At 34.1% G+C, this 23,858-nt stretch overlaps 1 protein-coding gene and 1 long non-coding RNA gene across 2 annotated transcripts; one reads left to right on the top strand and one right to left on the bottom strand.

The window, feature by feature from the left end:
- Positions 1 to 88: 88 nt before the first annotated feature.
- Positions 89 to 9,294, bottom strand: LOC131946937 (N-alpha-acetyltransferase 50). Its single transcript, XM_059307991.1, has 5 exons — positions 9,186 to 9,294; positions 1,794 to 1,930; positions 1,410 to 1,529; positions 1,229 to 1,295; positions 89 to 907 (listed from the first exon to the last, which is right to left on the bottom strand). The coding sequence occupies exons 1-5, from the start codon at positions 9,191 to 9,193 to the stop codon at positions 712 to 714; spliced, it is 528 nt and encodes a 175-aa protein (XP_059163974.1). The 5' UTR covers positions 9,194 to 9,294; the 3' UTR covers positions 89 to 711.
- Positions 9,295 to 12,143: 2,849 nt separating this feature from the next.
- LOC131946855 (uncharacterized) lies at positions 12,144 to 14,125 on the top strand. Its single transcript, XR_009387801.1, has 3 exons — positions 12,144 to 12,206; positions 12,322 to 12,437; positions 12,832 to 14,125. It is a non-coding gene; the product is annotated as an uncharacterized LOC131946855 (long non-coding RNA).
- The last annotated feature ends 9,733 nt before the right edge of the window (positions 14,126 to 23,858 follow it).

The raw sequence follows: 23,858 nt of genomic DNA, 5'->3' as shown, positions 1-23,858 counted from the left end.
ATATGTGTGCCTTACTTAAGTATGTACTTGTGTTTATCAAGCTTGCAACTCAATCATTCAAAAATAATACACCATAGGATATTAAAATATGCAAAACAGGTATGTTTATTAATTCAGAGGACATATTTACAAGAATCTTACATCATCACTGCTATCTTAGATAACAAAGAGCAAACATACTTATACACAAAGTCATTGTCTAGACAAACTGGTACTTGAATCAACCGCTAAACTAGTTGGATCTTATATTGGACATCTGTAAACTGCGTAGGTCTTTACAAATTAGAAACAGAGACTAACCTTCAATAGAAAGTCCTCTCGTACATTAGGTTAGTTCTTTTTACTTGAGATGCTTCTATTTGTCCTTCTACAATAACAGAAATGCCTAACAATATTTTCATTTCAGTGGTCTCAATAATTATTTGTACATCATTATTACCTACAAACAAGCTCAAGTTAGTTAAAAATCATGCCATATTCATCAGATAACTAAATAAAAATGTTTAAAGCAATCTCAGCTGACCTTATAATCTTTGTATGATATACACCCCATTGATTATTTATAATGTTCCAAAAAGATTCAACTTTTTATTGTTCAAAACCAAACGTACTAGCTATTTCCAGAATGCTAAAATAAATATTGTAGCAGTCTATTTCATCCAAGAAGTTGACACATGTATAATGAAACAAATTTATAAAACCATCTAAATGTTAGGATGTTTTATCGGTGTTCTCATCATTAGATACTGTGGTTTTCATCTCCCCACTCTCCTCCTTGAAAGACTTCTGTAGAACATATGCATCCGCTGGCTCAATACGTTTATAATAATTCTTTTTCTCCTCCACTATTTTGAAGCCAAATTTTTCATAAAACTTTATTGCCCCTTCATTGTTGACTTGGACATGCCTGTTAGGAAACATTGTATTATTATTATCTTGCTTATTTCATCAAATTTGATTCACTATTATTTATTCACAAAGTACCAAGCAAACGTAGCAAATTCTATTTAAAAAACTATATGAAATTTTTAATTCATCATATAAAAAAGTGAAAGATTAAAAAAAGCATTGACTTCAGTTCATAAGATGTCCTCGAGTCCACCTGATTCATATTAGGAAAAGTAGAAATGGTTGTGCATAGAACTGATCACACTATGCCTAAATACACATAGATCTAGTACCAAAACATGTCCTGGTGTATTGTGACTGCTCTAAAAACATGACTTACAAAAAGACGTTGTCTATGTTCCCATCCTTGGCACAGATATTTAAAACATGTTCCAGCATCACAGTACCTGTGGTCAATTCAAATAAACAATAAATCAATACAACCTCACAAAAACCATAACTCTATACAACCACATTCAATACCACAACAATTTATAAGGCTGCTTAAATTAACAACTCACCAATCCCCAGCCTTCTGTAGGGGGCCAGACATCCTAATGTCATGATGTAGAGCCTACGAACATTTTCTGATGTGTCGATTCTGCAGCACACAGCACCAATCACTATATCATTGTAGTACGCTGGGAGTTTTAAGAAAAAAAAAATTACAATATTTTGCTACATCAGCAGCTTATTTTCAACTTACCAGAAAATACCAGTTGAAGAATAAATAAGTGACTGTTTCAACATAGAGGGGGAAAAAGGCACAAAATTTCTTGATCAAGATATAAATTTAATTTGAAAAAGACTAGAAATATCCACAACAACACTCTAAGTTTTGATTGAAATATGAAGTTTTAATTTATGAGAATGTACCAACAAATTTTAAGAAACAAGATTCTTACCTAACTTAGCAAGTTCACCGACCTCAAGAACATCTTTGTAAAACTTATCATTGTAGGTAACAGGGAATACAACCTGATTTAACCGCTTGAGCTGTTTGATATTGTGAGGAGTAATGTCTCCTAGTTCTGTCCTGCCTCTTAAGAAAAAAATGATTCTTTAAGAATTCCATTGTAACACAATTTAGTTTAATTCTTCTATTAACGAAAAAGAAAGTTTATATACTTATTTTCAATGCATTTAAACACGTTTTTACAAAGTTTTAAAATTAATTTAGCATTACGGTTTCAAAAAAGAAAATTCCAATTTGGTATAAGTGGGAGGCATTGGGTGAAGTGTACATTATTTTAAGATGGGGTTGGGGTCTGATAATCTATTCAAAAAGGTGTAGGTGTATGTAATATAGCCTATCTAATTTATCAACCTTACTCTTTATAATTATCTTTTGTGAGAACTATAATTATTAATTGATTCAGCCCGGCCTAATCTATGAAGTCCTCCATCCAATTACTTCTTAGCCTTGCCCTTCTTATCCCTCCTGGCACAGTACCCAGCAATATTGTTTTGTTAGGCCATTGGTTTGTGTGACATGCCAATACCATCTCAGTTTCCTTGTTTTAACTCATGAACTCACTGACAGTTTGAATCAGTGATCTTTTCATACACCTCTTCATTTGTCATCTTACTTCCAGGGATTCTCCTCATAAGGTCAACATTGAGGGTCCATGCTTTACTTTCATACAGGAAGACTAACATGGCTAGTGATGGCATGAGTTAGTGCCTATAAAAGTCTTTAAGCCACCCCAAATGCTTCTTAATCTTAACTTACTGAGTCATCCAATGTTGATAGAGCTGACTAGAAATACATCTAATTTCTAAATACTGTTATAGAAACAACTATCAGTAGGCCTACAAGGCACCAATTACATCTAAACTAGTGAAGTTTTAGTGTAGTGAAATGGAGTTGTAGGAAGGGTCTTGGCAAAATGCAAGACACAAAATGACAAAATGGAGAAGCTGTAAAATTTGAGAATGGTGGGATGTTTTTGTTTTATGGTCTTGGTCATTAATGATTATTCTAAACTTCGTCGCTTGTGTGATAGCCGGCTCTCATTCTCTTGTCAGCGTGCTCACATTCTCGACAGCGTGAGGCAGTAAACTTGAGTAAACTAGAAGAGGCCAATAAATTACGCTAAATTTGAGTTTTACCAATCATTGACTTGTTTAGTTGAAAACCTTTCAGCCCTTTCTTCTCATTGTCTCATAGAGATCGATCTAGAACTAGATTCTAGAGTAAAGTGGCGTCTGCGGACAGTCGTAGCAAAAAAATCGGAAGTGCCGATTTCCATTGAGCGCCATTCAGTAACCGCTTCACATAGAAACAAACCGAAAGTACCGTCTCACTCCGCATTCTTTCTAGTTTAATCACGTCTGATTCATTTTGTATTCATACGCATAGCATTGAATGTATTAACATTTTCAGTGGTGAGACTCTGTGCGGACAGTAAGTGCACTTTTTTTTACATTTTATTTTCTGTGCGGACACTTGCTCCTTATGCGGACAAGGCATATTTTGTTCATTTTGTTTCTATTTAAATGATTGAAATAAACATGTTACATACATAAATAGTGTTGTTGATTGTTTTATATATTAATATATTGGAAAACAAAAAATATGAAGAAATATGAAATAAGTTTTAATTAAATTAAAGTGATGCCTGAAAGAAACTCAGGACCCAGTTGAGATTTTATTTCACTTTTTGCTTAGTAGACAAGTTTGATGATCAAAAATATTTTTAAAACCTAAAAACATTACTAAAAACTAATAGATCTAGATTTAGACTTAATTTAAATATAAATCTGGAGTATCAAGATTAGTTTAAAGCTCCTTTTTACTTAAAGTGTAAGAAATATACTCTGATTTTTCATTAGTGTCCGCAAAAGTAGCGATGTCGGCATCGCCGCCATCTTGCTTTAAGAACGGCAACCGGGGAATTTCGCTATTGTAAAATTTCGTCGATTATCTTCCTTATTGAAATACATAGTGAGAAAATATAGGGATTTTAAAGTAATCGATTCAATTTCGTAGTCGGGCCAACTTTTCACCAATTTAATGAAATAATGTGTGATTTTAAACTGCTAACTGCATTACTTTTCTCTCTTCCTTCTCCAAGTTATAATATTGCGAAACGTGGTCTAATTTTGTGCGTGTTTCAACGACAACTTTTGATAGAAAGGTGAGTTTATCAAGCTATCTCTTTGTATTCTCAAAAATTACATTATGTATATTATAAGTTAATAATGATTTCATCTAATTTGAGGTACCTTTTCTAGTGGTATTTTGACCGAAAAAAGGGTGTTTGATTCACCACAATAACGCCATTTTATAATAAAAAAATATGGCGAGACCGGAAAGCCTATAGGGGCGTGGGGGCCGGCGTCGCCTTTATAAATGTTCACTTGTTCCTTAATCGTAGAGTTTATTGCAAATGAATGATTGCCTTTTAAAAATAAAAGATGTATAAATATGTTAAAGGCTGTTGAAGAAAGCCAGTGGGTTTTTTTTTGCACATCAAGCTAATAACCAATAATAAATTACCACTCAAGAAAAGAAATTATTTTTAAGCATATATTTCCTTATCCCTTACTTTATTATGCTACACACTTGCCTCTATTAAAACAATAAATTCTACTTTTACAGTAGTATTAATGTTGATTTCTTTTCCTCTAGATATATGATCAAGAGTATGGATGAGGAAATGAATACTTCAGCAGGTGGTAAATCTACAGGCTCTGGGAGCCCTGATAAGCATTCTGCCAAAGATTTACCAATTCTGATTAATCAGTATTCTGACTTTCGGACAGCAGCTGGCATAAAGCAAGGCCATATAATTCATGTATGGTATGAAAATAAAAAACAAATTAAAAAGGCAGTGCAAGTTTTGGAAGAAATAATACCAGCGTCAAGTAACAGTCATCAACTTTATAATAAAATCAACAGATTATGTGTTAAATTTAGATCTCTTAAGCCACAAGCACAATGGGATAAAATTATAAATTTTATGGAAATGCCATTTCAAGAGCCTGTACCTAAAGAAAAGGGGATTGTCTCAAAGTTAGCACCTGAATTAATAACAACACTAATCCCCCCAAAACAAGCCTCACCTTTAAAACTTAAACAAGACTGTGTAAGTTGTGCATACAAAAGAAAGTCTACAGAACAGTTATTGAAATCAAATAAAAAATTGAAAACTAGTTTAAAATTCTATCAAAATGAACTTCAATCAAATAAAGTTTTTCAAATTAAAGATCTAAATAAAAAAATTAAACGACTCACTGACAGACTCCTCAAACAAGAGAAAAAGAATAGACAGTTGGAAGCAGAGAAAGTAGAGATTAAAAAAAAACTTAACTGCAATCCGTTTGCAGATTCCATCCAATACAAAATGAAACTGAATCAAGTTGCCAGTTTAAAGAAAAAATTATCAAGAAGAGAAAGAAAAATTGAAGCACTAGAAAATATGGTCAAGATCAAAAACAAAACCATCAAAAATTTAAAATCAATGGTCAATGATTTAGAATTAATGTATGATAATGCCATCAACATGCAAGAACCCCAAGAAGAGGGACAAAATATTGTAACCAAAGAAGGAAAGCATTATGGTACTTCTATGAGAATTTGTATGTACCAATCTTTGTTGAAAAATGTTTCTGTGTTAGCTGCTGGACAGCTATTACAGTTTTTCCTGGAGCAGGAAGCTGGAATGAAACTTGACTGCGTGCCTCGCAAATCTACAGTGGCTCAAATGGCTTATGAAATAGGCATTTTAGCTGATCTGCAGGTTGGCGAGGCACTTGCATCCCTTGATGGTGCTACACTGTCATGGGATGCAACCACCATTGATGGAAGTCATGTAAATGAAATCCATATTTCTGCTGCAGGTAAAACTCTTGCTGTTGATGTAAAACCTTTACCTGGTGGTAAAGCTGTAGATTACATAGAACATATTAGTGTTAAGTTAAAAGATATTGTAAACATATATTGTAAATACATAAATCATCCAAATTTAGAGCAGCTGTACAAAACTCTTATGTCCACCATTAAATCCACTGTGACAGATAGGGCAGCTGTGAATCATTGTGTTGTAAACCAGCTGAATACTTTGTTACAGACACACCTGCTGGAATTGAATTGCAATGTTCATCCGCTAGATAGTTTTGCTGCTGGTGCCAGAAGAGCATTGGAAAATGATACTGAGATAGGCAACAAGACATTGCACTGTATTTTGAGTATTTCCAAGCTCAGATACAAGCAATCCAGTGGAGACCCTAGCGGGTTCAAGACCTATTTTAGAGAAAAAAATATTCCAGTGGGAGTTTTCCTTCGGTACGTCGGTAACCGGTTGCACATTTTATTCCATTCAGCTGGAATTATAATTTTATATCTGAAAGAGCTGAAGAAATTTGTTGAATTAGGAGGCACCAACCTTAAAAAAAGCATTAAGGAAGAGCTGGATGACCCTAGGGTTGTTGCTCAATTAATTGCACTCGGGTTAATTGGGAAAACAGTCACAGGGCCATGGATGACTAAATTCTATGCAAATTCAATGAATTTAGACATGGTCCCTGTGATACAAAGCTCTAAAAATGTTTTGGACAGGTTTGCTGCTGAGCCAGAAGAGTTGTTATGTCCCACTGTGAATGTTTTTAATGAACCCATTGATGCAGCTTCAGACATGGTGCTGACAGCAATCATCAACAATATTGAATCCCACAGGGATAAAGTAAAGCAAACTTTGAAGCAAATATTACATGAAATTGTTAAGGTCTTTGACCGCCAGTTTGTTCGATATACCAGTGGTGACCTTTCTAGCCCTACAGTTGAGCAGTTGACACAAGCTTCAACTGCTCCTTCACACAACATGGCAGCTGAGAGAATATTAGGAATGACTGACTATTTATGGCGTCGGGCCCCTAATGCGACAGCTGGTTTTGTAGACGGAAAGGTGAGAGGAAGGACAAATGATACTGTAGGATGGCTTCTGCAACAGGACAAAATGACCCAACATAGATTAGTTTATTTTGCAATGAAAGAGGGGTACAGAGCAAGGGAACTTGCAGCACAAAGGAAGAAGATGATGGAAGCAGTGATGATGCGTCGAATGCTAGAAGCTGGTCAGAAACATGAACAATCCAACCGTAAGGCTCTAGAAAAAGAGGTTGCTATGGCTTTGAGTGCTAAAGATCTGAATGCTAGTGTGTTTTCATCTGCGTCATCTGAAGTTATGGGCCTCATTGCAATGTATATTACTTCAGAAAATCCTATGTCTGAACTGACTGAAACCTATACAGGACATCTACTCAAGCATTTATGGACAGAGGAAGGAGTTGATAAAATGTATTCTGGCAGAGTGGTAAATTTTAAGCAACAGAAGACTAAGACAATGAAATGTACAATTACTGGGGACCTGATGAATTGGAAACTGACAGTGTTGACTATGACATGACAATGACATCTCTAGTCACTGATTTACTGACAGGTGACCTTGTGTTTAGTAGCTAGGATGACAGTAGTAGTCCATGTTGTACAAAGCTTAACTTGGTATAAGTCTCACCTGTTATTGTATTGATGTAAGCTATGTCTACCTTAAAAGTTTATTGTTTTGATGTATATATTAACTTTGCTTTTTGTTTAATTGTGTAAATTTAATTATTTATTGAGAATCATTTAATATAAAACATTTATCCTGATAAGATAATAGTCAGAGATGAGTTGTTTTTTTTACTTGCAATGTTATTAATTTGGTGTAGGCTTCCTGAAATGTTATTTAAGTTATTCTACTTGTTGTGTTCCTAATAATAATAGTTTTTAAAGACAACCATTCAGTAAATAAAACTCCTGGCTTGCCAGTGTGCCTAAGATAAATTGTTCGGTTTAATTTATTAAAAAAAAATTAGTGCCTACTACCTTTTTATTCAATTTGTTCTGCTACTGGCAAGTCTATTAATTAATAAATGTAATTCGAACATGCTGAAGTAAGATCATGCAGAGTTTTAACATTGTACCTTTAAAAACAACTGAGCAGTGCAACTTAGAAATTAGGGCCCATAATAGTCTAAATGTATCCCTTAAAGGAATGCTAATTATTCTGCTCCCAGTGAATGAATTAATGATTTCAATTAATATATGTAATTCAAACATGCTGAAGTAAGATCCTGCAAAGTTTAAACATTGTAGTTTTAAAAACAACTGAGCAGTGCAACTTAGAAATTAGGGCCCATAATAGCCGTAATGTATCCCTTAAAGGAATGTTAATTATTCTGCTCCCAGTGAATGACTTAATGATTTCAATTAATATATGTTATTCTAACATGCTGAAGTTAGATCCTGCAAAGTTTTAACATTGTATCTTTAAAAATAACTGAGCAGTGCTATTTCAAAGTTAGGGGACAGTGATTTTCATGACTTACAAAGAAATATAGTGGACATTCACCCATTACGTAAAAAATTCATAAAAAAAAAAATACTGAAGCTAGAAAGAAAATTTTTTCAGTGTTATTCTAGTTACATCAAGCACAATATTTTTGCAATGCTCATACATTTAATTAGCCAATTTTAATTTTTTTAATGGAATGCCTAGCAAAAGGTTAACCCTCAAAAAAGATGCGGACACCCCAATTTTTCCTCTAAGATGGCTTAAACAACCTTAACTATGATATTTATAGCTTTCTATATATATATATAAGCTATTTATAGTTAACCCAGTTAACTAAGCTATGATTGGTTCGATTTATTCCTCTAATCCGGGGACTAGTGCTCTTCATCCGGGTGAGGTTTCCTACCGTAAAACGTCATACATCGCAACTTTGAAAAATTCCAATTAATCTCCCTATTGACTATTGAGTGAAATAGAAGAAATGGACTCAGATGTGTTTAAAAATGGACATGCTTTGTGTTGTTTGCGTTTGTTTCCTATAAAACATTCATACAATTATTGTTTAAGCGAAAAACAGCAAGGTGTCCGCACAGAGCCGGACAGAGGCAACTGTCCGCAGACGCCACTTTACTCTAGATCTAGATCTCCAGAAAAAAAAATCAACCTGATGTGTTGTATTGTAGATCTAAAATACTACCTAATACAGAGTGTTTATTTATTGAGTTAGCACTTAGATATATAGATCTAGATCTAGTCTAGAATGATGATCTAGACTAGATCTTTAGAATCTAGCAGTGAGTTAGGTTTTTTATTTTACTCTGGAATGGATGGTAACCTAGCCTCGATCTATAAAATGTAGTCTATAGATTCTATATCTAGTTCAGTAGGCAACAAAAGGGGGCGTTTGATAAATGGTGAAGTGTCTTTTAATTAAAATAACATTTGCATTTTACGTACTTTGTCATTTTCTCCAACTAACAGTAAATTAACTAATAGAAATAACACCAAATTATGCGCAGTGTGTATACACGAGATACGGCAAACCCGCCAACGGAAGTAGAATTTTTTAACTGCCAGGAAAGAGTAGCGAACTTGGTCAATAAATTATTAATTAAATTTGATTTAATTAATATACATCTAGATTTAGAATAAAATTGATCTAGATCTAATTCTTATTAACGAATAACATTCGACTGTGTAACAGTAAAAACAAATACCGTTGAGTCTCAATGATTGAGAGTTAGTGACCAGTAAAAACCAATCATCAACATTTTCCAAGATTGGGGAGGCGCTTTTTCGACAAAGTAAATCTCGAAGTAAATCGGGATTGGATAGTACGACACTGTTTGGTCTATATTTTAAGAACTACGAAAAATATTACCAGGCTTTCTATATTTAAGAATACCTAATAAATCTTTTTATTATAATTATAAGTTTAGAATTTTGTATTAAAGAGATGGGTGTAATAAAGCGACTAGGTACCATGGTACAAAACGACAACTGCTACTGCACTTTGTTAATTTGTGCAACTTAGCTGACGATCCAAAACTGCAATATAGGCATACTAGTTTGGGAAATTGTTCTTAAAACACGATAAAAAAAATAAACCAAAATTGATTGCACCTCATGCGAACCGCCCTCTTAACTCTTCTTAGTTTCTTCTACTTTTCTTTCGGCTCCCTAAGAAGCATAGACATAGGCAACACTTCGTCAACTAAATCTCACGCTATGAGAATCCAGCGTCCATCATCTCTTTTTCGAAAGATTTCCTTTGTGGCTTTTTTGTCTCCCACAATTCCTATTTCCCCGTGGATTCCACATTACCCCCTGTTGTTAACATTATTTCTGATGGTGTGCCCGACCACCACCCTGTTGTTAACATTATTTCTGAGGGTGTGCCCCAACCACCACCCCTGTTGTTAACATTATTTCTGAGGGTGTTCCCCGACCACCACCCCTGTTGTTAACATTATTTCTGATCCCAGCTAACACAGCATGTAATACCAGGGTCGGCCCAAGCTTGGCCCAATGTTGTAATCATGGCCAAACATTGGACAAGCTTACGCCAGGGTACAGCCAAGATTTGTACATGCTTGCATCCCTTGATACCTTGATATTTAACCGTTTTTACCTTGGCTGCCAAGATTACACTGATTTATGTATTCACTGCAGAAATTTTAGTTAACTATGCTTGTTAAACTTAATATATGTTAACTAAAATTAAGTTATCTTTTAATATCATGCTCTAATGTAAACATAGCATCAATAACAGACTACGTTGCATGTGTTAAACATTTTGTTAATCTTTTTAAAATTGTGTGCGCTACTGCCACCGGCCCCCTGTCGCCCATTGTCCCTTTGTTCACATTCCTTCCTATTGTTCGCAAGCCAGCATCCCGGTGCTTCGCCATTTTTCTTAACAAAAGACTTTGTATCCAGTCACAGTAAAACAGGTAGGCCCACTGTAGCCATTTTAGTTCAACAGTGAGAAGTAGTATAACTGTATTTATGCAGAATCTGGAAAACTCGTATTTTTTTGTTGGAAACTTTAACTTTATGGGCGTAAGTCATCAAATAAAAGTTATAAAAGGTAGTTTATTTGAGGTAATAAAATGAGCCTAGATCTAGATCTAGTCTAGATCTATATATTAATAATACTAGTCTATATTCTGTTTATTTTGGCATTAGGCTATAATTACATTTTACAATAATCTCCTTTATGATAGATCTAGATAGATCTAGATTCTAATAATACTAAATAACTAAAAATCATAATCAGAGGGCGGTTAATTTTGACAGCACTTTTTTTTTGTATTGAAAAGTATGCAAGTACGTTTGGTGTTATATTGATTATTGATAGATCGGTGTATTTATTGGTTTTCAACTTTAGGTATAATTATCACGCACAGGGGAAAGGGGGGGGGGGGCTTAAATGTTTATAAATTAAAAAATAATCATTCACTTTAACTTTTAAAAAAAACTTAATTTTATTGTTCTAGGCCTATTTGTGTAAGGATTTGAAACTGTCTTTAATAATTAATTCAGAGAGAGAAAGAGAGAGGAACAGTAGACACAATTATAGAACAAATTTCTACATGTTAAACAAACAGTCACAGTGTACTTTGATAGGTATTAATTTTGAAAAAAATTAGTCAACTAGAATTCTAAATTGATTCAAGATTGTCATTCAAATTTCTATTACTATGGGAGAATAAGATGTCATCATCATCACTCCTTTGTGGCCCCTGGGGAGCAAAGGGTTGCAACCACACATCTCCAGCGGACTTGGTTTTGGGCTGCTCCTCTAATCTGTGCCCATGAGAGCCCAGCTGTTTTCGCCTCCTCCTCAACCGTTCTCTTCCATGTTTTCCTTGGCCGGCCCACCCTCCTTTTTCTCTGGGGATTCCAGTCTAATGCATGTTTTGATGAATAAGATGTAAGTTGTGTAAATAGTAGTGTGGAGACCTCAGAGCAACACTTAATTTCATGACCAACAGTGATAAGATGGTACTATTAGTAAGCCATACTTAATGATCAACACTACTCATATTATCATATAGAGGACAGAGTAGGCAAATGGTTGAGGACACTATTGCTAAACATAAAGCCAAGTTAGTAGTACATTCATCAGTTCACCTAAGTCTGATATATACCCAATTTAAGACTATGAAATAAAAAAGGTGGCTAGATATAGTGTTGACTACACAAATCCTTTATATACAGAGATCAACTAAACAGAGATACTTAAAAATAAGTATCTAATCTGGCTATCATTTATTGTATCACTCACTCATTTTATTATTATATTTAATAACTAAGAATGCCATTTATTTTCAGGCCTCCAGGTGTTGTGTATATCAATACGCCCACTGGAGATATATCAATCTTTTAATAAATTATAAGGTCCCCACTGCATGATACTTCACCAAATACTGGCTACACCAGAAAATGACTAAATGTTCTTAACACTTAACAACTGTAAGTTTACATTGTTTCAAAGTGAATAATAATTTTTATTTAGTAATTTTTGCTTGCATGTAATGATCAGCATGTGTAGTTAATGCCTTTAATGATATTAGTAAAATAATTTCAGACCACAAGCATTACTTCTGGGTCACTCTGAAGGGTCTAATCGTTCAATTACTGAATTGATAAAGTTGATGAAATTGCTCAAAAGTGTCTGGCACCTTCTTAACTCAGAGACATAGGGTAAGGGGTTTATAATATTTATATACATACTATTATTTTTTTTATTACCAGGTCTTTTTTTTCACTTTTGTTTTTATATATATATATATATATATATATATATATATATATATATATATATATATATATATATATATATATATATATATATATATATATATATATATGTATGCAGTATAAGTGTTACCTGGGTAGAATGAACACCCCAGACCACCAGTCTTTATACCTATATAATATATCGTTACAAGGTAGCAAACATGATGTTAGGGGCTTCTTGTTGTATGTTCAGTGCAGTGCAAAATAAAATAAACATAATAAATTTAGTGCAAAATGAGCAGGGTATGGTTGTAATTATTTCATAAATGACTTTTAGTGTGTAACTTTTCTTTTTTAGAATGTGGATGGATTATGACATACCTTGCACAAATCAACAACCAGGCTTTTATTGGATTTGAATCCCAAAGGAAAGAGAAAGTCTGTTATCCAAAACAAACATGGAAAATATCAGAAACCAACAAAGCACAAGCAGGCAGAGTGTTATGGACCCAACTTTGGGGAATCTCCTAAAACCAAGTATAAAAATAGAGAGGTGTGGTTGTGTCTCTCAGCTCCACAAGGGTCCACAAGAACGAGGACAACAGTGATTTTCGTAATAATTTTAGATCAGATTTAAAAGAAAAAATTTGATCAGATGGATCAGGTTAACAGTTTAATACATATTGCATTTAAGTGCTTAACGAAAAGAAAAGATGCTCTTACCAAAATAGTCTAAGAAAAATGCTGATTTTAAATTAATAAATTGTTTCCTTTTGTAATAATATAATAATTTAAGTTGGCATTGTATGTATGTTTAGTGTAGATTTAATGCCCTAAATGAAATATACAATTGACATTTTTTTCTTTAAAGAATTAGTTGCAAATTTCTTTCATTATTTAGTTTCACTGTACAATCTGAAAAAAGCTTGCAACATTTGTATTGACAATACTTCTGCTGGTGATATTTATTTCTAATTAATGAAGTAAATTAATATATATTCAGTTTACTATAATTAAATACCTCACACTCGAGGCAAAAAAAAACATATTTATTGAATATCGCAGTGATATTCCTGTTCTACACAATGCGTATAAACCCTCGAACCATCTGTCTTTTGAAAGATTGTACATTTTGTATACACAATGGCATTCATTTCAACACTATTTAACCACAATTATAATCTAGAGATCCTGAACATATTTTCGTTCTGTTATTTATGGACAAGGCAGACTGGTCCAGCATTAAAATGTAAACCTTAATTAGAATACTTAAACGAGCTATGCAATTAAATGTTGTTAGACACATATTTTATACTTTTTATTTTTAATGTTATGTTTACGTATCATAGTACAAGACAGCTTCTGTATTCTTGTACAGTAAATTAAGTTTTTACATTAGTTTAATTTAAACTGTACTTAACATCTGTTACATTATATGAAAATGTTTTGTATATTTGTTTTAATTTGTTTGTATAAAAGTCAAAATGAAAGTTACTACACTATTATTTACATATTCTTTTTCAATCAATACTTTATAGTATAGTTATAATTTTCTTACAATTGAATGGATGGTATAATACAGATTTTAATAGATGAGCAGTTCTTGTGTATGTATTGCTGCTTTACTACATTTTGATTAAAATTTCTTTCACATTTTGAAATAACCTTTGTAAATATTATGACTGATATGAGAATGGATCTTTTTGTATGCTAAAAATAAAAATTTGAGCCAAGATGTAGCCAGGATATAATACAGGCTGAGCCAAGGTATAGCCGAGATATAGCCATTATTGGGCCAAGATGTAGCCAGGATATAATACAGGATGAGCCAAGGTATAGCCAATATTGGGCCAAGATATAGCCAATATTGAGCCAAGATGTAGCCAATATGTAGCCCGGATATAGCCAATGTTGGGCCAATATGTAGCCGGGATATAGCCAATATTTGGCCAAGATCTAGCCAATGTTGGGCCAATATGTAGCCGGGATATAGCCAATATTGTGCCAACATTGCGCCAACATCATGCCGAGTTTCACTACCAATGTTTCGCCAAGGTTAAGCCAATGTTGCACCAAGATGTAGCCAATATTGGTAACCAATGTTTAGCCAATATTGGGCCAATATATGTGTGCTGACTGGGGAGGATGTGCCCTGACCACCACCCTTTTGTTTCTCCTATGTCGCCCTCCAATGTCTCTGAACCATGCAGTAAAGATCCTGGGTTAGTTTTTATTGACAATAAATTTGAATTCCAAGTTAGTTTTCTAAAAGCATTCTATCGTAGCTGATTCATATCTCAACATCTTGGTAGGCACCACCATCATTAGACCGGGTTTTTTTTCCTTCTTCAACCGGTGCAGTCCTTTCTGCATGTTGTTGGGGGGTGTGCGAGAAGTTAGAGCCGATCTCGCGAGATCCCGTCAAGTTGTTGTGTATGTTTTTGTTTTGTTTCAGTTCATTTGTCTCCTGTATTTTTTTTATTATTTGGTCAACCAAGTATCATTATCTCAGTGTATATTGTAGCTTAAATGGTTCTGATCATTTGCTATTGAGTAGCCTATCACTTGGCATTTTAAGCAGTAGTAAATAATTAGATGAGTGAAATTAATTCATCTGGAATTCCATATTACTTCACACGTGTCCATAACACAACTCTGTCTACATTATGCATTAAGCTTTAACAACAACTGTAAGAAGTACTCATAGGTACATTATGGTACATTATAGGTCTTTTGCATGATAAATCTTGGTTTTGCAAATTGATATGCGTAGGATTTGTCTTATACAACACACACACACACACACAAATATAAGCATGTATATAAATAAATAATTATATATATATATATATATATATATATATATATATATATATATATATATATATATATATATATATATATATATATATATATATAATATATATATACCTATATATATACCTATATATATACCTATATATATACCTATATATATACCTATATATATATATATATATATATATATATATATATATATATATATATATATACATATATATATATATATATATACCTATATATATACCTATATATATACCTATATATATACCTATATATATACCTATATATATACCTATATATATATATATATATATATATATATATATATATATATATATATATATATATATATATATATATATATATATCTAATATATAAAGCTCAGTTCTGTATGTAATGCATTTGTATGTCGTTGGAATTGTACGATTTTAAGTGTTAGAAAAATTATCGTGCGCATTTGTCTAAATTTATGAGCTAAAAAATTACTATTGAAAGTGTTGGGAAATAATTTTCATTTTTCAAATTATAGTAATAATTGTCGGCATGTTCATTAAACACAAGTTTTTAAAAAAAATATCATCTTTTACAAAAATTCTAATTATGTCTTTATTTAGTCCTATAGCACTTACTTCCCTTTGATAAATTAGGAAAAACACAATTACTTCCCTTTATAAAACCATTGCATTCCGTGAAAATAATTTACTTTTTAATTACTTTGTTTTGGTGTTGGGAAAAAAAATAATTACATAATTAGCGGGGATTGATCAAGTGCAAATGTTGTAGGTATTTTACGGATAAGCTTGGAGTATTAAAATTGTTTATTAAATTGAAACAGGCGCGTTCGTTTAAGTGAGTGCAAAAGACTGTGAATAAGTTGGGGTACTATAGTCGTTCATTAAGCTAAAACAGGTGATTCCGCCCCGGGCGTTTATGTTCGCGTTAGTGTTTTCTTTGTGTTTAGGTGGGTTTACGTTAGTGGTTGCGTTTTAATTTGGTTCGTTTTTGTTCTTTCTTTTTTCGTTTTTGTTTGTGTTTTTTTTTTGTTTGGGTTTGTATTTGTGTTTTTGGTTGGTTTTGCGTTTGGATTTGGTTTGTTTTCGTTTGCTTTTTTCGTTGATTTTTTTTTGTTGGTATTGGTGTTTGTGGTTGGGTTTGTTGTTAGGTTTTTGTTTTCGTTTGCTTTTTTGTTTGTTTTTTCTTTGTGTTTGTATTGGTGTTTGTGGGTGTGGTTGTGTTTGTTGTTAAGTTTTTGTTTTCGTTTGTATTTGTAATTGTGTTAGCGTTATGTTTGCGTTTTGTTGTTTTGGTTTTGGTTGGTTGTGGTTTGGGTGGGCAATGCCGGGTTTATGATGATTACTAAACACACAGGTAATGGTCTTTAACAGAAAGGTTTTTCACAGAAGCCAGAGCAGGGCCTGGCCGGGACGGCTAGTACCTATATATATTATAGTGTATACCAGGATGTAATGCAAATACAATTTTAAGATAACATCTAGTCCGTAGGCTACGTGAAATATATAAAATTTATAGTTGCATTAATTAAAAATCCGGTGTGAAAACAAATGTTACATTTAATATAAAAGTCACGTGTCATATTTCACACCTCCCGTGCAAAAAGTCACGTGCCATATTTTACACGTCACGTGCAAGAAATTTTATTACATCCTTACTTTTATTATTCAAGATCGGTTATAACGAAACAAAATGGAGGCCATTTTATTTCTATAATAGATTGACGACAGAAGCCTGTGGTTGTATATAACACGTTTATTGGGTCTAACTACTTCATGATGGTAACACCAGAGAGGACGGAAGGAAGTACCCAAGGGACATCACTCAAGATAACAATATTATAAATATAACTAATACAGAAGAGTGAGTTCCCTTGACCTCACAATTATTTCAATCTATTACATCCCTTTACCCTTAGAACACAATAACACATCTCTCAATAGAACAATTGATAGTATCCTAAAATCACCAATTATATTGTAACATGAACACTATGGTAGATTACATCCTTACAAACAATACACAATATGCTACAACATAATCAAAATACAAAACAATAATGTCAAAGTCCTTTTGACCTTTAGAATCATAGGTCTAACTTATTTGGGACCTTGATTGTCCTGCTTGACCTTCTCAGTGGCTTTTGATTTGGTGACTCAATATTCTGACCATCTGGATTCTCTATCTCAGGAGGTCTAGGATTTAAATCATTAACTCCAGAATTTACATTTTCTGACTCCAGACAACTTGGTTCACTCATATCAACAGAACTTGGTTGTGAAACAAACTGAGTTGGTGTGAACTGTTCAGATTTGGTGGGATTGATAGATTCACACTTATTATCTGCACAAGTTATTTTTAACTTTATAAGACACAGGTCCTGTACATTGAACAATTTGACCTGGTATCCATTTTTCCTTTCTCCCATAATTTCTTAGATACACATTCTTATTAACACCAAATTCTCTTTCAATGAATGTTTGTCATGATTTAATGGAACTATTTTTGAATTGGCATCTGAAAGTATTATGCTATTATTCAGATCCTTAACTGACATAGATTTCTTTGATTGATCAATTTCCTCAGGTAATCTGATAGTGCTTTCCTGGTAATCAAAAATACTGTTTAAAAGTAATATCCTGGACTATATCACTTTGCAACTGTGATCCAGTATTTGAAGTGGGTGTATTAAATGGCAAAAATCTTTTCTTTTCTTTTGATGTTACCCTTTTAGTTTCTGTAAGTGCTAATGATGTTAGCAAAGTTGTTTGATGATCACATTCCTTCTTACTAATGTATTTAAAATTGCCATATCACCATAATCATTTATTAAGTTACAAGTACTTTGTTTAGGCAACTCTGACTGATAATGGACTGCATCTTCTCCATCTTTTATATTATCTTCACAAAGAGTTTTAATTTCTTATTTTATATGGCCTTAAGTCATCATTCACAGACTCTTCAGGCCAACCATTCATACAGTGCTCATATACTTTTATTAAGCACTCATCTTTTTGTGTTTCTCTTTTAATATCATTCACATTTATATTGGAGTTATCCATGATAGTGAAGAGAACAAATACATCTTCTGGTACATAGCTCAGGCTTTGGTTTTTTAAAGGTAATCTGCTAAGACTATCTGCACTATTCTCAGATCCAGGTTTGTATTTCAATTCATAATTGTATGCAGTTAGTGTGATAGCCCATCTTTGAATTCTTGGTGAGGCATGCTCAGGTAGGGTTTTGTTTTCTCCAAATAAACCTAGCAATGGTTTATGATTTGTAAAGATGGTGAACTTCCTACCAAACAGAAACTTATGAAATTTCTTAACACCAAAAATGATGCCTAAGCCTTGCCTATCTAACTGAGAATAATTTTTCTCAGCCTGGTTCAAAGATCTACTGGCAAAAGCAATGGGTCTGTCACCCTTCTCATCCATGTGGGACAAGACTGCTCCTACACCATCTGGTGAAGCATCACATGTTAATATAAGTCTTTTCCCTGGGTCATAGTGAGTTAGTAAGGTGTCAGCAGACAAAGCCTCTTTTGCTGTATTAAAAGCAGCTTCTTGTTGTTTACCCCAGTGCCAAGTTGCATTTTTCTGTAGCAGCTTGTACAGTGGTGATAGTTTACCAGACAGATTTCCTATGAACTTTGCATAGTAATTTATCAAGCCCAAAAAAGCTCTTAGTTGTTGGGTATTTTCAGGTTTGGGTGCTTCTTTAATGGCTTTTGTTTTCTCAGGTTGAGGTCTGATACCTTGTTTGCTCAATATATAACCAAGAAAACTAATTTCTGTCAACATGAATTGACATTTATCTTTGTTTATCTTTAAACCTTTTTCACCAACAATTTTTAATACTTTATCAAGTGTTTTAAGATGTTCAGTGTCATTCTTACCAGTTATGTACACATTGTCAAAGTACACACAAACATTTGGAATGTCCTTAAAAATACTGTCCATGACAGCTTGGAAAATTCCAGGGCTAGATGATATGCCAAAACATAGTCTTTCATATTGGTAGAGTCCTTTATGTGTGTTTATTGTCGTATAGACTTTTGAATCTGGATGCAGTTCTAGTTGAGTGTAAGCATGACTAAAGTCTAATTCAGTGAATTTGTCTCCTCCTGCCAAATTCAAAGAAATTTCCTCAATGTTAGGTATAGGGTACCTATTTAGCTCTATTTGCTTATTCAGTGTAGTTTTATAATCTCCACAAATTCTTATAGAACCATCCTTCTTTAACACTGGCACAATGGGTGTCGCCCAATCGGAATAGTCTACCTTCTTTATAATGCCATTAGATTCCAATCTACTTAGCTCATTTTCAATTTTATTCCTCATTGCATAAGGTGGAACTCTAGCTTTGCAGTATCTTGGATTTGTATCTTTAATGCTTAACTTCACTGTTCTATCATTTAGTAAACCTGAATTACCAAAAACACATTTATTTTCAGATATAACTTTATCTAGTGAAGTAAGACTAGATTCTTTTACATTCTTCAATGAACAAATACTCTCCCAATTTAACTTAAGATCACTTAACCAGTTCCTACCTAGTAATGGCGGTCCATTTCCTTCAACCACAAGAAGAGGAAGTTTAACACTTTGACCATTATAATTTACATGAACCATACACTCTCCTATTACCGGAACATTGTCACCAGTGTATGTTGTTAGACACTTGTGACATGGCTGTAGAGGCACTGATCCTCCTGTGACAGCGTCAAAATCTTTCTTTGTTATGACTGTTAGAGATGCTCCAGTGTCAAGTTGGAAGCTTATGCTCTTACCGTTGATATTAACTTGTACATTGATGGGAGCATGACTTATTGATTTAACAGAGAACAGGTTGAAATCCGGCTGCGAATCAGTTTGAGCATTTTCACAGGTAGAGTGGTTCATTGGTTGGAGTAGGTAGTCTTGGTGAGAGTTAACATAGTGCTGCCTTTGGTTGCGGTACTGTCTTGACTGGCTAGATTTAGCAACAGACGAAGACTTTGCAAAGCAGGCCTTGGCAATGTGACCTTGCTCACTGCACTTATAACAAGTTGCAGACTTGAACTTGCACTGATGAGATGCATGGGGACCTTTGCATCGATGACATTTTTGATAATTATTACTAGATTTAGATCTAGGATTTGAACGAGCAGGCTGTTTAGCATAAGTTGGAATGCTCTGATGGGGTTGATGTTTATTGACTAACCTGCTGTTTACTGCATGGATCCCTGAAGGCGTAAGAGATTTCGCCGCATCTGATGACTGCTGGAATGACATTGCAAGTTGTATTGCTTTTTCCAAAGTTAGATCTGACTCGAGCAGCAACTTTCTTTGAATATCAGGGCTGTTTACACCTGTCACAAACTTTTCACATAGTCTGTCAGACAGCGTGTCGCCGAATTCACAAAATTCACTTAAATGACGTAAAGCAGCAACATATTCTGATATTGACTCGTTTGGTTGACGAGTCCTACTGTCAAATCTAGCTCGACATAGAAACTTTGATGGGGTAGGCGCATGGTGGTCTGTTAGCAATTTGCTCAGCTCGTTAAAGCTCTTGGTATCTGGACTAGCTGGTGCGCATAAGTCCTTTAGTAGCCTGAATTGTTGAGGCCCTATGACTGTTAACAAAACAGCTCTCTTTTTGGCTTCTATCGTCACGTCGTTAGCTTCTAGGTAAAAGCTTAACCTCTCTAGGTAATCTTGAATGATTTCATCATTCGCATCAAATTCTTTTATTTGGCCATACAGCGCCATAATTCTAGAAATAATTAGCTAATAAGCTCTAGCAAACCTCTTTTTTGCGTAAGTAGGTGCTCTTTCTAGTAGATGTTTATCCTTCGTCGCCAGTTATAATAGATTGACGACAGAAGCCTGTGGTTGTATATAACACGTTTATTGGGTCTAACTACTTCATGATGGTAACACCAGAGAGGACGGAAGGAAGTACCCAAGGGACATCACTCAAGATAACAATATTATAAATATAACTAATACAGAAGAGTGAGTTCCCTTGACCTCACAATTATTTCAATCTATTACAATTTCCTCCCCAAGACGCGCTGTTAAAAGAATAAAAATCAATCTCTGCTTATTGATAGATCTAATCAATGTGCTAGGCGCGCAAACCGGTTAATTCCAGTTTCATGTTTTGGGTTGCTCTTAATTGTATCCCGGATCCTAATAAGTAATCCGTGAACGGGGGTGGGGTATATTCGTTCTGGTCAAATGTGGGGAGTTTCTTTCAGACACCTCTCGCCTCCTCCCCTGAAATATTACATTTATATACAAAATATATACACCTACTTTAACCAGTGCGCACCCCCTCCCTCCCCTAAAAGTTTCAAGTGAAGAAAAAAGTTCTGAAAGAAACACTCAATAGGAATAGAACGCATGTTCATAAATAGGCTACTCCAGGAAATGAGTTTTTTGTGAAGTCTGGTTTCACAATCATAATGGATAATTTAACAATCCTAGTGGATAATCTCAGTACAATTCTAGTAGATAATCTCACAATCCTAGTGGATGACTCATGTTCCCCCCCCCCACCCCCTCGCTACGCCTCTGCTTTCACTAAAAAATAAGCAGACACCACCCCTCCTCTATCTTCATCATATGTCCGTCCCCCCCCCCCCCCCCTGTCCCTACCTACCAAGCGTGTCTTCATTGATACGTAGAGTGACTTTTTAAAAATGACTAGTTATAACCACAAAGCTGTACAGTGTGTGAGTCAGTTGACCATATTTTCAACCTAAAGTTCAGGGCTAAGGTTGATTATAGACCTGAGGTTGAACTATTGTTATTGATTACATTTTCAATCAGCTGTCTTAAAATGTACGCTGCTGACTTCTATTGATAAAAGAAATATTTACTTTTATATTGCAGATCTCAATTTAATTTTAAAATAATATTTTGCGATAGCTTGATCCTTAACTAAAAGCTTGAGGTTAAAACTATCCTCACGAACGTACATTTTTTAAAAAACCTAACTCGGTTTTGTTACATAGTTAACTTAGTAGGACCCAAAAAAACCTAACCAACCAACGCGGAACTTAACGGTCGCGGTGCTGCTGAAGTTTACCGGTGATAAACGCAGGAGATGGGATGCTGTGTCGGGATGAGAGGGTCGTACGTCTGCCGGCGCCCCAGGGTGACTAGCGATGTTTACTAACTTGATATAGTCCGCTTTGAAGTTAGTGATTGCCAAGGGAGTAAACTGACTACCGCAAAGGGAATTAACTGGCTATTTCCAGCCTTCTCCAATAAATGATAATTACTTTTTTTTAATTATAATGTTGCATTCTATTTTGTGATGTAGTCTACTTACTTTCTTCAAAGTACACAGTTCAGTAGGAAGTTATTTTGCCCACTTTATTTTTTTATTAGAGCTATTGATGGAGCCTTTCCCCTGCTCAACGTTTCTTTATCTACTTATTTCACGTATCCTTTTCTGACTATCTTCAATCTTTTCTGTTTCGGTTTTAACCCATTTTAACTGAATCATATTTTGTTTTGCTTTTCTTAATACCAACTTTTACTTACTTTATTTCCAGCCGCTGGACTGTACAATTAAGGTAGTATGTCTAGTCGACTCGAACTAAGAAAATAATTTAAAAAACACACACAAAAAACTGCTAGGCGTATTGTTATAAAAATGTATAAAATCTAAACATTGGTTAATGAGCTCAACTTGGTCATATACAATGACATAATCCGATATCTATCTATCTATACATACATACATACATACACACACACACATATATGTATATATATATATATATATATATATATATATATATATATATATATATATATATATATATATATATATATACATATATATATATATATACAGACACTATATATATATATATATATATATATATATATATATATATATATATATATATATATATATATATATATATATATATATATATATATATATATATATATATATATATATATATATATATGTGTGTGTGTGTGTGTGTGTGTTTGTTTGTTGGTTTATGATTAGCCACATCAAGAGTCATGTAGATTAGTCCAGTGGCGTAGCGAGGTCGGGTGTCACCCGGTGCGGCACTTATTGGTGTCACCCCCCAGAGGCGTAGCAACCCTTCCCGGGGACAAACTTTCAAGTTTTTGATTTGCTCCCCCCCCCCCCTCAAACTTTCGATTTGCACCCCCCCCCCCCTCAAACTTTTGATTTGCACATTTGCACCCCCCTTAAGTTTTCTCTATATATTTTGCTATTTTTTTGCCTTGGTGTCACCCCCCTAAATGGTGTCACCCGTTGCGGTCCGCACCCTCGCTCCCCCTCGCTACGCCCCTGGATTAGTCTAAAGCCAGTTTAAATTATGCTCAGGATTTGGGTCAGGTTTATTTGGGCTCGGATATATTGTTATTGTTTGTAATATCATCATTATCTGCGCGCAAAAATGTCATATTTATTCAACAAGTAGACCTGCAAATATGTACGCCCCCCCCCCCTTCCCCTGCACACACACCTTATAACAGAAACATGTATCCGATGTGCATGGC

This window comes from Physella acuta, unplaced genomic scaffold (genome assembly GCF_028476545.2).
Source record: "Physella acuta isolate Inbredline_101_S28 unplaced genomic scaffold, ASM2847654v3 ptg000054l, whole genome shotgun sequence".
Classification (NCBI taxonomy): domain Eukaryota; kingdom Metazoa; phylum Mollusca; class Gastropoda; family Physidae; genus Physella; species Physella acuta.
Note: the sequence above shows the minus strand (reverse complement) of the source record. Positions and strands in the feature narration are given on the sequence as shown.

Excerpts from the sequence above, each read along its gene's own strand:
- LOC131946937 (XM_059307991.1), bottom strand. Across the intron at positions 1,296-1,409 it reads CTACAGAAGGCTGGGGATTG|GTACTGTGATGCTGGAACAT; the intron begins GTGAGTTGTTAA and ends AATTGACCACAG. Across the intron at positions 908-1,228 it reads AACATAGACAACGTCTTTTT|GCATGTCCAAGTCAACAATG; the intron begins GTAAGTCATGTT and ends GTTTCCTAACAG.